At 38.6% G+C, this 13,812-nt stretch overlaps 1 protein-coding gene across 2 annotated transcripts in view; it reads right to left on the minus strand.

Annotated features, from left to right (window-relative positions):
- Positions 1 to 5,384: 5,384 nt before the first annotated feature.
- The window catches only part of ZCCHC7 (zinc finger CCHC-type containing 7), a 293,686-nt gene continuing 285,258 nt past the window's right edge, over positions 5,385 to 13,812 (minus strand). For both annotated transcript variants that reach the window (XM_073227484.1, XM_036996562.2), the window contains exons 8-9: positions 8,506 to 8,623; positions 5,385 to 6,717 (exon numbers count right to left, since the gene is read on the minus strand). In XM_073227484.1, the coding sequence (XP_073083585.1) occupies positions 6,275 to 6,717; positions 8,506 to 8,623 (561 nt within the window). In that variant the 3' untranslated portion in view covers positions 5,385 to 6,274. The remainder of the gene's footprint in view (positions 6,718 to 8,505; positions 8,624 to 13,812) is intronic.

A 13,812-nucleotide genomic window follows, 5' to 3' on the forward strand; every position in this document is an offset into this window, starting at 1 on the left:
CCATCCCAGTAACCCCAGGGACCTCCCCTTTCCCCTTCCCTTTGGTGGTCCTTCTATAAGTTCCCCGCACCCCTTTCTCCTATTCCCAATCCTTGGAAAAAGGCTCTCCATCAAAAGGGAGGCACTGAGGATACTACTCCCCACATTGTTCACCTGTCTGCATACCTGACTTCAACTCTCAGAAACTCCTCTGGATCCATCCCTTCCCTCCATCTTCAGTGCCATGGAGTTTTCTCCAGTTTTCCAACATCCCCTTCTCTTTTGGCGTCTTCCTGTCAACGGCAACCTGACTCCAGGCAGACTTTTCTGTCCTGTCAATCTTTCAGAGCCAAGGGTTTAAAAGGAGACATTTTTCTTGCCTCTTTCCTGTTTAGAAAGAGACATTCATTATCTCCTCTTCCTGGCCGCTCATTCCCTTCACAGCGCACAGCAGTCAGGCTTCTTGGCCCAGCACTATTCTGGAACTCCTTGGGTAAAAGTCTCTAATGAGCTACATGCCCCCAAATCTGACAGATGCTTTCATTCATATGCTCATTTCCCCAACACATATTTCACAAAGGAATAAGAATATATGCAATATGAGAAATTATGAATAATAAAAGTTTTAAGTATAGTGGAAAGCCAGAGAAAAATAACATGAAATACTGCATCCCCCCGCTATGCCCAGGGAATAAAAACAAAGCACAGCTCGGCAGAAGCAATTCTTCTTACAGTTTAGGGTATGTAGTAGCTTGGACAGTGTTCTTCAAAAATGTATATCCAAGTCTTAATCACTGGTACCCATGAATGGGAATTTATTTGGAAATAGGGTTTTGAAGATGCAATTGAGTATTTGGGGAGCCATATTGATCCGGGCACTCCGCATCTGTACAAGAAAGTCTTCGACTGCCTCTTCAGTGTTAGTGCAGCTACCACCCTCCCCCAGGCGTGTGATCAGTCTTTTTGGCCCCACATGGGCAAAGCAGGAAACAAAACAAGGTGATCTGCGCACTACTGATCCCTGGCCTTGCCCAGTTTTTTCAGATTATCCCTAGTTGAGTGAAAAAAACACCAAAATGTTTCCAGTAGATTTTGAATAAAACTAATTTGTTTTGACATGTATACTTATGAAACCATCACCACAATCAAGATAATGCACATATTTACTATCCTCCAAGTTTCACTGTGCCCCTTAACAGCCTCTACTTCCCACCCCTACCAACCATCCCCACCCCCAGGCTATCTCAGATCTGCTTTCTGTCACTGTAGTTTAATTTGCATTTTTTTGCAGTAGTCCATTGTGGATTTTACCTTATTAGGTGCTGCGAATTCCTAGAAATATTTTTGAGCTTTGTTCTTGGAATCGGTTATTTGGAGACAGTTTGATTCTTCCAGCTCTTGCTTTTAAGGTAGTTAGGCAGGCGGAGAGGCGTTCAGACCAGGGCTAATTTCTCCCCATCACAGAGGCAGTCTTCTGAGTAGTCATTGCTGCACGAACTGTGAGGTTTTCCACTCTGACTGAGAACAGAAACTGCTCTAGGCCCTGTGTGGGCTCCGGAAGGTCTCCTCTAATCCTTCCGTTGTTTTCCTCACACATATGGGTTGACCAACATTCGGCTGAAGCCTCCAGGGGGACCCTCCACTGGTCTCTGGTTTCTCTGTGAAGCTCTCCTCTCACATTGTCTGACCTGCAAACTCCAGCCACTTGGGCTATTTCGTAGCTGTTTCCTCCACTCAGGGACACCTCCAGGCTCCTCTTGGGTTTCCCTCCTTGCTCCACAGTTGGGAAACTCTCCGAGCAGTCAGCCAGGACAGTCACAAGGCGCACCTTACTTGTCTGCCATCTCTGAAAGTTCACTGTCCTTCCTTGTCTAATGTTCAGTGTCTTGAGAACTGCTTCACATATTTTTTACGCTATTTCAGGATGGAGAGTAAATCTGGTCCTATAACTCTAATAATCTTGGCTAGAAGTAGAAATCCCTGAAACTGCTTTTGACAGTGACTATGACAAATGCAATAAATTTGATATTCTCTGGACTCTTTCATATTGTACTGTCATATATGATATGTCAACCTGATTTATTCTCGAGAAAATGGTTATATATAATAAACAAAACTATTTTTTTGCATTAAAAAGTTTAAAAAATAATTTTAAATTTAAAATCTATTAAAATTTAAAATTATTTAAACTGTTAAGACTACCAAGTGTCCTTTTGTGGGAAGAACTATTCTGAGATTATGGGTATGGCAGATGACCTTACTGTTTCATTCATATCCCTGGGTCTCTGTCAGGGGGCTGGCCCTCTAGCTGCCAAATCCGCTTGGCCTGGGTGCAGAGAGAGCCAGAGTTGACTGGGACAGGCTCCTGGGGGCAGCTCTTAAACAATGACTCATTTAAAACAAAACCACACACACATACAACAGTTTTTCCAGATTGGGGTGGTTCTGAGGTACGGCCAGCGCTCTTTTGGGAATCTGAACACTCCCCTCTGTGGGACTTGACTTAGTAAGGTATCTGACTTGATTCCTTCTCTTCTCTTCCCTGTCTGCTTAACCACTCTCTTTACTGGGTTTTATTGGAAACACTTCTTAGTAAATCACTTTAAGAAGTTATTTATTTCACAATTGTTAGGATGGGTGTATACAATGTCCGCTGCATACATTAGGTTATGCACCAGAAAGCTGTTCTCTCAGAATTAGACTAAGAGCTAAACAGCATCATCACATGAAGTGATTCTTTGCATGGCATGAATAAGCCATGTCTTCTGGTTGATATTTATTTGAAATGTTAAGCCCAACTATAAAACCTAAGGGCCTATGCTGGACTTGGGTCCTGGTGCTGGCTCCTACAATCTGACATCAACCACTATAGTCTCTAACTCTTCCCCCCACTCTCCCCAACTGACTCCCTCTGTTCTCTTACCATGATTCTGTATTTTGCAGAGCTTACATCCCTCCTGGTGATCTAGTGTTTATATCCATGTTTCCTGGTTACACCAGTAAGTAACTCATCTCCGCTAGCTCAATCTCCCCACCATCCCTCCACAAAGTGGCCCAAATGGTCTGTAGACCTCCAGGGCATGTGGCTAGTTGTCCTTATTTCAGATGAATGGGACATGTCCCATCAAACTCACAAACACCAGCAGCCTGATGAAAATCTAAGCCTTGTGAGGTAAGGACACATCTGGCCCTTGCTCTCAGGTGTGGTGGGCAGCCTCGACCCCCTTCCTAGCATGCAGGATTTCCCTTGGGAAATGGGGTGGGGTTTCAATTACGGTTTCTCAACCTCAGCACTCCTATTTGGGGCTGGATAATTGTGGTGGGGGCTGTCCTGTGCATTGTAGGACTAGGTTAGCAGCATTCCCGGCCTCTACCCACTGCCAGCAGTACCTTCTAAATTGTGAAAACCAAAACTGGTAAGATCAGGTGATCAAGAAGGCCCTCTTATTTTGTAGTTATCTTTTGTTGGCAGTTGTTACCTTGGAAAAGCTTCTTTTCTCCATATCTTCTATCAACAGATTATTGATACATTGTTAATCCTGTTTCTCCTTAAAAAACACAGCCTACATCAATCTATTCACCGTAGCACTAACAAATAGTGTTTCTTTGCCCATCAGAACAGCAAAGAAAAAGGAATGAAAACATCCCATTATTGTGGCAGAGGGGAGATGAACACTCACACACTACCAGGAATGTATAAATGACTGGGGGGGTATATGACTTTTTTTGGAATTTGAAAATATGTATCAAAACTTGCATGAAACATATGCATGATTTGGACCCATAAATTCTATTTTATCACAACTGAATAACTGGAGAAGATATGTGTGTAGAAGGATTTTTTAAGGTGAAAATTAGAAACAACCAAATGTTCAACAACAGGGAGCTGATTAAATGAACTGTTACAGCAATATCATGGTGCCACTAAAAATAATGACAGAGATGGTATATTTGATTAGTAGGATTTTCACAATGTATTAAGTGAAAAAACAGGTTATAAAACAATGTATGTATGTCTAGAAAAGAGACTGGAAGGATTGACACTAAGAATTTTAACCATATCTTTGGGTGAAAGAATGAGGTTCAGTTTTTATGCTTTTAACTTTTCTCTTAAAATGAACATGTAATCCTTGTTTAACAAAACTGAAGAGTTAATAACAGGCACAGCGAAAACCATAGTCCAGTGAAAACAAGGGTTTCCATTTAAAGGGCAGGAGACAGTTTCTTTGCACTCTATTCTAAGAATGCCAAACATGAACCAAGCTAGAACCCAGGATAGGGGCCACATCGGCTGTTTCTAGGTCAAGTGAGGCCAGAGGGAGGAGACATTTATTTAGTCTCAATCCTAGAAACTGTATGGATTCTTACTGTTTGGGACATCTGTTTTCCTTCTCAATAGTATTTATCCACTTATCTCATTTGATTGTTGAATCTCTCTATATTTTAAACTCCCCATTCTTACAGGAAAAGTTACTACGTGACTGCACTGACTGACTGACTAGCTCTAACTGAACCCCCGGTGTGAGCGCCAGGCGCCAAGGGCAGGAACAAGGAAATGGAGCAGAGGCTCTTTGGTATTTCTGTACTTTCCCTACCAATCCAATGCCCACAAATAAAGTAGCTAAGCTTGCCTCTCCTTTCGGCATGTAAATGCACGGACCTGAAGGGTAAATTACACCCCAGAACAAAAGGTTTGTCTAATACTAAAAAATCAGGGGAGGGGGAATAAGATAATGTACAGAAACAGATGGAAAAAAAGAGCCTCCTTTCTTCCCTTCCCCTAAATGATCTTCTACTTATGAAAGACCTTTTCTGTCCTGAAAGGAAATTCCCTCTGACCTGAAGAAATGCTGTCACATCACAACAATCATAATGAATTGAATAATAATGCCAACTATTTCAAGGCTCACCACTCTATGAAGCCACTTTTCAAGGCAGCTACTTTAGAGAGTATTAAATGACTCTGGGCCCTTATCTTAAGAGTCAAAACAACCCTCACTAATGATAGGTAGCCATGCACCAGCACACAACGGACCTTACTTAGCTGAGAGCCAGGCAGCCACAGACAAGGTACTGGACTAAAGACTGCTGATGTACAATTCACACTAACGCCGATTCAGGAGGAGTCTCCCTTTCCTCCCAAAGATTAAGAGAGCCAATCCTACCAGATGCATGGCAGTTTGTATACGTCACAAAAAGTGAAACACAAAGTTAAGAATACAACATCATAAAATTGTCCTAGTTAAATGACTCCATCTTATTTTATTCTGGGAAAGAGCTAATACTTGGGCAACAAGGGCACTTTGACCCCAGGTTATGGAGATTTTAAAACTTTAGTCACTTGTCCAACCCAAGCATGCCCTTTGTCACCCAAACTCTCATTGTCTGTTTACATAATGGACACATTTATTTACTCTATTTCAGATATTTTATTTTTCTTATTCTAACATTAGGCTTTGATTAAGTACAAAAGGTTCACAAGTACAAAAATTTCTGTATAGCCTTGTGGTGGTAGTTAAAAAACCTGTGAAAACAAACAATTTTTTAAATTGGGCAATATTCATCTCTGTATTTCTGAGTGATAGTCTTCTTGAAGTGTCGCTGTAAAAATGATAAGAACTATTTCATTGTGATTGTTCTAATTTTTGATGACTCTTTTCCACTTGTTTCTGAAAATCTGCCTTGTGGCTTTTACATAGGATGGGTTCCTTGTATTTTGCTACGGTCCAATTCTCTGCCCTCTTTCAGGGTTTGATGATGACACCTTCATTTTTCAGCCTGTGATGCTTTGATCAAAGGAAAAATCTGACACCAGCTTCAGGAGCAAGAAAGCTGGATTTAGATTGATAACTCTGCTTTTCCATGTTAAAAGAAAGTAATTTTGAAAAAGATTAATGAATTTTTCATATTAGCATTAATTTCTCTTCCTGCAAGGATTTAACTTTCTTCCTTACATTGCAGGTGAATTATGTTTGTGTGCTTTTATTTTTTCAAAGTATTTCTATAAAAAGTTTCTTGAAAAAGATGAACTCTTCCTCTTCCTATCCTTAGGATTCTAAGTAAAAATGATGCACTGGAAAAGGGGAAGTCCAAGTTTATCTTTCTTTTTTTTTAACCTAATAACCTCTTAGACACAGAGAACTGAGATCTCCATGGGTTTTGAAGATCTAGATATGGCTGAGATAAAAAAACAAAAACAAAAACTTCTTTATTTAATCATAGATAATAAAAACATTGCCAGAAGGTTGTAGACATGGAGACCAGACAAACACTGAAAGTGGAATCAGAGGCTGTTTCACTGCTTAGACTTTTTTTTCCTCTGCTTAATAAGAAATAAGTTATCATTGCTGTCGTCCTCCACATAGCTCCCCTTTTTCTTATGCTTGCCCCACCTGCCCTCTTTGGCTGGCTTGTCTTCTCCTGGCTTGTGGTAATGTGATGAGTGGTGGAAGGGCCTGTGAGGCCGCTGGGCTTTGAAAGTGCCAGAAGAAGAGTGGGTCTGGGGGCCCCTGGGGAAGTCTTCGTCCGCTTCATGACACTTGTCAGCCTTCCTGTGCTTCTCACGCTTTTTATTGCTCCTGTTCATTGTTTCCTTTTGGGTTTCTTTCTTTTCTTGAGGCCACCTACTGTTTCTCCAGAAGGCTTGGCTCTTCCTCATACCATGGTGGGGCCTCTTATATGATGCTTCCACATGAGGTCTCTTGAACTGCCTTGGAAAATCACCATTTTTCTGGAGTTCTGGAAAACATAAACGTATTTTTGCATATTCAGCAGCTAGACAGTCTATGCGGAGCTTTCATAGGTCTGTAAACAACTTTAGTAGAGAAGGAAGCCAGACATTTAATGCATTAATGATAAAACATTCTGAAGAGCCCTTTACTCAGGTAAAAAATCACTGACTAAAAAATAGTATGGATGAAGTATTTCTGATTGCTAAAAAAGGGAAACATCCAGAAATTCAGTGATATTTATTCTATTCAGTACAGTTTAACCAGGTTAAACAATGGAAGCAAGGACCAGTGAGAGCAGTAATCAGCTTTATCAAGAAAAGTCATGTCTGACCAATTCAAGTTCTTGCAGTGACAAAGAGACTGCCCTTGATTATAAAGTAAAGCAAGAGGTATAAAATGGCCCTTGACAGTCTCACATGACATTTCACTTACCTTCTGAAGATAAAGTCTAGCTAGAGTACTTAAGATGGATATTCCCCCCTGAGCAGACATCAACTGGTTTGGAGACTAAGTGTGCATATGCATATCTTAGAGGCTTCAGTGCCAGACCTGATGCTATATTTTACCAGGGTAGGTGGGAGATGAGATTACAGCAATGTATGAAAACTAACATGTTAAAAGAACCTTGAAAGATTAAAGAAGTAGCTGATAAAAAAAATGGAAGTACAAAGTCATGTATTTAGGGGACAAAGAATTGTAGTCTGTAGAGCAGAAATAAGTAATTATAGACTTCATCATAAAATAGAAATTTCAGTGGATGATAAAGAGCCTCAAAATGGATCTATGCCACAGAGTTGTCAATACAACTAGTTAAAAAGGAAAACAAATAATTGTTCTCTGTAAAAGTTATTAATGCTCATTATCGAAAACTTGGGAAATACAGAAATATATAAAGAAAATAGAACAAAAGTACTATAATCTTTAATCCAGAGATGACACTTTGGTACATTTCTTTTTAATCTTTTTAAAAATCTAGTTGCTTAATCATTAACTTCATGTACTATAATTTCCTATATATAATGGAAATAAATTTTTCATGAAATAGAGTATGTAAAACATGCAGGAGTTGATAAGTAATTCCTCCACTTTCTTCCAGAATTAGTATCTTCATTTTGAAAAGGGCCTGAACTCAGGAAGAGTCTGCAACAGCGTAACAAGAAGGCTAAAAGAGGTCAACTTGAAAAAACAGAGAAAGCAAGAAAAGTAACTTGGTAAACCGTCTTGAAGTATATAGCAAGAAAGACAGAGGTAGAGAAAACAGGCTTAAATTGTAAGATGATTCGGTGAGAAAGAACTCCGTATCAGCACCAGTAAAAAGAGAAACCACAGAGAGTAGCTGTGGACTTGGAGCTTTACTTGTAATTGTGGCCAATAAGAAATAACTTTTTTGGGGAAACTTCAGGCAACACCTGGCAGGCAAAGCCTTTCTTTCCATGAAAATTACTAAAGTCATACAAAGGGTAAAAACAATTACTTGTCAAACACAAAAATCTCGTAACAGCTTTAAAAAATTCTGCACACATACATGAATAGAAATATTTTCTGGACATTTTCTAAGATGATCATTATGTGAGGAAAAAGTTTGATTGTAAACAACTTTCAACAAAGGATTTTTTTAAGTGGGTGCTTGATTGTTGGAGATCAAGGAAGTTCCAGTTTCTATGGTAATTAAAAAAAAATCTTATGAATCCCAATGCTGGCAAATGACCAGTGACTGCAAAAGTAGTCAAACGCAGAGCAAAGAAAGAAATTTTGGAAATATTGCAAAGGTGATATAACAAGTTTAATAACATACCTTTTACTTTTCGTTTTATTCTCTGTTCTCTCTCCCGAATTTCATGCTTGTCATCATAGTAGTAGATGAATGGAGATGTTGGAAAGGTCTGGTTAAACATTCGTCTTTCTGTACATTCCTGCAAATTGTATTTGACATTATGATATCACAGGGCACACTGTTCAGACAACCTTTTGCAAGATTATGGACTGCTGTAACTAGAGAGGAGCCCCACCTCCCTGCCACCCTGTGCTGGGGCTGCAGGATGTGGTCTTGCTGGGACACCAGGAGGTCAGCCAACCTGCCACCCACTCATGCTTATATGCTTTTCTTTCAGGCTTGGATTTTCTTTCCTTACTTCTTTACCCATGAAACCCTTCTTACCGTTTTTCAATCTTCCCTGACAAACCCCTTTCCAAGTCTGAGTTAAAAGCAATGGTGGGTGGGTCCCTGGTGCACTTATCTGGTATCTCCTGTTAGATGGTTTATTTTATTTGACCTTATGTTCTGTTAGTCCTTTGATTGTCTGTCTTTCCCAAGAGCCATCTATCAAGTGCTTCTTCCTTCATATTTACACCCTAAATGTGGGTATAAGCTCTTACCCCTTTGTTCTTTTCCCTCCATACAAGTGGTCTGCAGGTTTATTTTAACTCAACACTCACTGCTCACATGGGCAATGATGGTTATGGGGAGAGCAGGATGGTGGTGGTGGGCTATGTGTACTTTGGAAATGCTCCTGGGTAATTCTGAAACACCCCAAGGAAACCTTCTCTTCTCTTTGCTCCCCCTACTGAAGATGAGCTAATTACCCTGTAACAGCAGCCCACTCTATTACTCTGGCCTCCACATAACTATTTCCCAAATCCAAATCTTTGGCGTGAGCTGTGTCCAACACAGGAGACTTTGTTTATCATGATCTGTGACACATATCCATTCGGCATATTTGAAACCAAACAATACTTTTCTTTAAAGGGACTTTGCTTTTTCCCACTTCTGTCTTCTGCCATTTTGCCTAAAATTTATTTATAAATGCTCGATACTTCTTAGCAAGGTACTGAAGAAAAATTAAATTGAATGCCCTTGGGAAGGAAATTTGTGAAATATCCACAAAAATTTAGCTGACTTATCGTAAGTCTGGTATTATATACTCTACTTGCAATTCTAAGATATCTGACCAATTGGAAGCCATACACTTTAGGAATATAATCTGCAGAATTTATGAAATTTATGAGTCATTCTAAATATACATTAAAGTATAGAAATCAAAGCAATAAAAATCTGTACATACTATTCAGCTTCATCAAATCATAACATTGTACCTTAATTTACTTCAGATTCAGCCCCAAGAATTAAAACATTAACAATGTAATTGAAATTCTCTATGTAACTCTCTTGCCCATTTCCCATTCATTTCCTTCCCTTTCCAGAAGTTGCCATGGCCTTAAAGTTGATGTCTGCCTTTCTCACTACCAATGACTATTCCAATAAACAATAGTGTGAGTTTCAAGTGTTCAGACTGCATAAAAGTGACATCATTTGTAAATATTTTGAAATGGCATTAGGTTATATAGCTTCACAGAATAAGGTGGGTAGTGTTCCTTGGGTTATGGGTTTCTGAATAAAGGTTTGGTAAAACTCGACTAGACTATAAAACTATCTGGGATTGTTTTATTGCAGGGGGGTGATTTTGATTAGTAATTCAATTTCTTAAGGAGTACTGGTTCACATAGGTTTGCTCTTTAGTCATTTTGATTATATTTTCCCAGAAAATTATTTAATCTGCATTTTCAGATTTAATTTTGAACTTTATAAAGTTTGCACAGTACTGCTATAATTAAATAATTATACTGTATTTTAAGCTGTTTACACTTTTCTCTCAATATTTGTACCTTTTGTTTTTCTTTAAGTAGTTTTCCCATCTGTCTCTTTAGTTTTGAACAGAAAATGTTTTCAAAGAACTAGCTTTGGTTTTGTTGATGCTATTAACTTTGCTTCCTATTTCAAGAATTTTGGTTCTTTATTATTTCCTTCTTCCAACTATCTTTAGATTTACTGTTGTTGCTTTTTTAGATCTTTTTGGGTTTTTTTGGACCTTGAAAGTTATAAGGCAAACCTATATGGAAACATAAAGAATTGCTTTTATAAGCCACTATATGTTATAGTGGCTCCAAATTTCCAGAAGAAAGAATACCCATAAAAAATTTGGATCTAAGATTCTCCCTTGATCTTAATGTTTGTAGCCCCTAAACATTAATGAACCCAAGCATTATATGAAGCCAAAATTCCTATGTTGAAATATGAACCCCCAATGTGGTGGTATTTAGGAGGTGGAACCTCTGGACAGTGATTAGGTCATGAGGATGGTGCTTTGATGAATGGGATTAACATTCTTTTTTTTTAAGGTATCATCGATAAACATTCTTATGAAGGTTTCACATGAAAAACATTGTGGTTATTATATTCACCCATATTATCAAGTCCCCCCCCATACCTCATTGAAGTCACTGTCCATCAGTGCAGTAAGATGCCACAGAGTCACTACTTGTCTTCTTTGTGCTACATTGTCTTCCCCAAGACCAATCCACATCATGTGTGCCAATCATAATACTCCTCTAGCCCCTTCTCCTTCCCTCCCCACCTCCCCTCCCCCATACCTCCTCTTTAGTGATCGCTAGTCCCTTCTTGGAGTCTGTTAGGCTTCTGCTGTTTTGTTCCTTCAGTTTTGCTTCATTGTTATACTCCACAAATGAGGGAAATCATTTGGTACTTGTCTTTCTCTGCCTGGCTTATTTCGCTGAGCATAATACCCTCTGGCTCTGTCCATGTTTTTGCAAATGGTAGGACTTGTTTTCTTCTTATGACTGAATAGTATTCCATCGTGTATATGTACCACCTCTTCTTTATCCATTCATCTACTGATGGACACTTAGGTTGCTTCCATATCTTGGCTATTGTAAATAGTGCTGTAATAAACATAGGGGTGCATATATCTTTTTGAATCTGAAAACTTGTTTTCTTTGGGTAAATTCCTAGGAATGTAATTCTCGGGTCAAATGGCATTTCTATTTTTAGCTTTTTGAAGAACCTCCATATTGCTTTCCACAATAGTTGAACTAATTTACATTCCCCCCAACAGTGTAGGAGGGTTCCCCTTTCTCCACATCTTTGCCAGTATTTGTTGTTCATAGTGTTTTTGATGTTGGCTATACTAGCTGGTGTGAGGTGATATATCTCATGAGGTTTTAATTTGCATTTCCCTGATAATTAGCAATGTGGAGCATATTTTCATGTGCCTGTCTGGCATGTGCCTGTTTGGCATCTGAATTTCTTCTTTGGAGAATTGTCTGTTCATATCCTCTGCCCATTTTTTAATCAGATTATTTGCTTTTTGATTGTTGAGGCATGTGAGGTCTTTATACATTTTGGATGTTAACCCCTTATTAGATATATCATTTACAAATATATTCTCCCATACTGTAGGATGCCTTTTTGTTTTACTGATGATGTCCTTTGCTGCACAGAAGCTTTTTAGCTTGATGTAGTCCCATTTGTTCATTTTTGCTTTTGTTTACCTTGCCCAAGGACACGTGTTCAGGAAAAAGTTGCTTATGTTTATATTCAGGAGATTTTTGCCTATGTTCTCTTTGAAGAGTTTTATCATTTCATGACTTATATTCAGATCTTTGATCCATTTCAAGTTTATTTTTGTGTATGGAGTTACACAATAGTCCAGTTTCATTCTCCTACATGTAGCTGTCAAGTTTTGCCAACACCAGTTGTTGAAGAGACTGTCATTTCCCCATTGTATATCCATGGCTCCTTTATCATATATTAATTGACCATATATTCTTGGATTTATATCTGGGCTCTCTTTTCTGTTCCATTGATCTATGGGTCTGTTCTTGTGCCAGTACCAAATTGCCTTGATTACTGTGGCTTTGTAGTAGAGCTTGATGTAGGGGAGTGTAATCCCCCCAGCTTTATTCTTCCTTCCAGGATTGCTTTGGCTATTTGGGGTCTTTTGTGGTCCCATATGAATTTTAGAACTATTTGCTCTAGTTTGTTGAAGAATGCCATTGGTATTTTGATAGGTTTTGCATTGAATCTGTAGATTGCTTTAGGCAGGATGACCATGTTGACAATATTAATTCTTTCTATCCATGAGCACATAATGCATTTCCATTTACTGGTATCTTGTTTAATTTCTCTCATGAGTGTCTTGTAGTTTTCAGGGTATAGGTCTTTCACTTCCTTGGCTAGGTTTATTCCAAGGTATTTTATTCTTTTTGGTGTAATTGTGAATGGAATTTTTTCTTTATTTCTCTTTTTGCTAATTCATCATTAGTATATAGGAATGCAACAGATTTCTGTGTATTAATTTTGTATCCTGCAACTTTGTTGAATTCAGTTATTAGTTCTAGTAGTTTTGGGGTGGACTCTTCAGGGCTTTTTATGTACAATATCATGTTATCTGCAAAGAGTGACTGCTTAACTTCTTCTTTACCAATCTGGATGCCTCTTCTTTCTTTGTGTTGTCTGATTACTGTGGTAGGACCTCCGGAACTATGTTGTATAAAAGCGGGGAGAGTGGGCATCCTTGTCTTTTTCCTGATATTAACGGAAAAGCTTTCAGCTTCCTGCTGTTAAGTATAATGTTGACCGTGTGTCTGTCAGATATGGCCTTTATTATGTTGAGGTACTTGCCCTCTATACCCATTTTGTTGAGAGTTTTTATTATGAATGGATGTTGAATTTTGTCGAATGCTTTTTCAGCATCTATGGAGATGATCATGTGGTTTTGGTCCTTTTTGTTGATGTGGTGGATGATATTGATGGATTTTTGAATATTATACCATCCTTGCATCCCTGGAATAAATCCTACTTGATGATGACGGATGATCTTTTTGATATATTTTTGAATTCGATTTGCTAATATTTTGTTGAGTATTTTTGCATCTATGTTCATCAGGGATACGGGTCTGTAATTTTTTTTTGTGGTGTCTTTGACTGGTTTTGATATTAGGGTAATGCTAGCCTCATAGAATGAGTCTGGAAGTATTCCCTCCTCTTCTACTTTTTGGTAAATTTTGAGGATGGGTATTAGGTCTTCTCTAAATGTTTGGTAAAATTCAGTGGTGGAGCCATCTGGTCCAGGGATTTGTTCTTGGATAGTTTTTTGATTACCAATTCAATTTCATTGCTGGTAATTGGTCTGTTCAGATTTTCTGTTTCTTCCTGGGTCAGTCTTGGAAGGTCGTATTTTCTAGAAAGTTGTCCATTTCTTCTAGGTTATCCAGTTTGTTAGCATATAATTTTTCATAGTATTCT

This window comes from Manis javanica, chromosome 2 (genome assembly GCF_040802235.1).
Source record: "Manis javanica isolate MJ-LG chromosome 2, MJ_LKY, whole genome shotgun sequence".
NCBI classification, from domain to species: domain Eukaryota; kingdom Metazoa; phylum Chordata; class Mammalia; order Pholidota; family Manidae; genus Manis; species Manis javanica.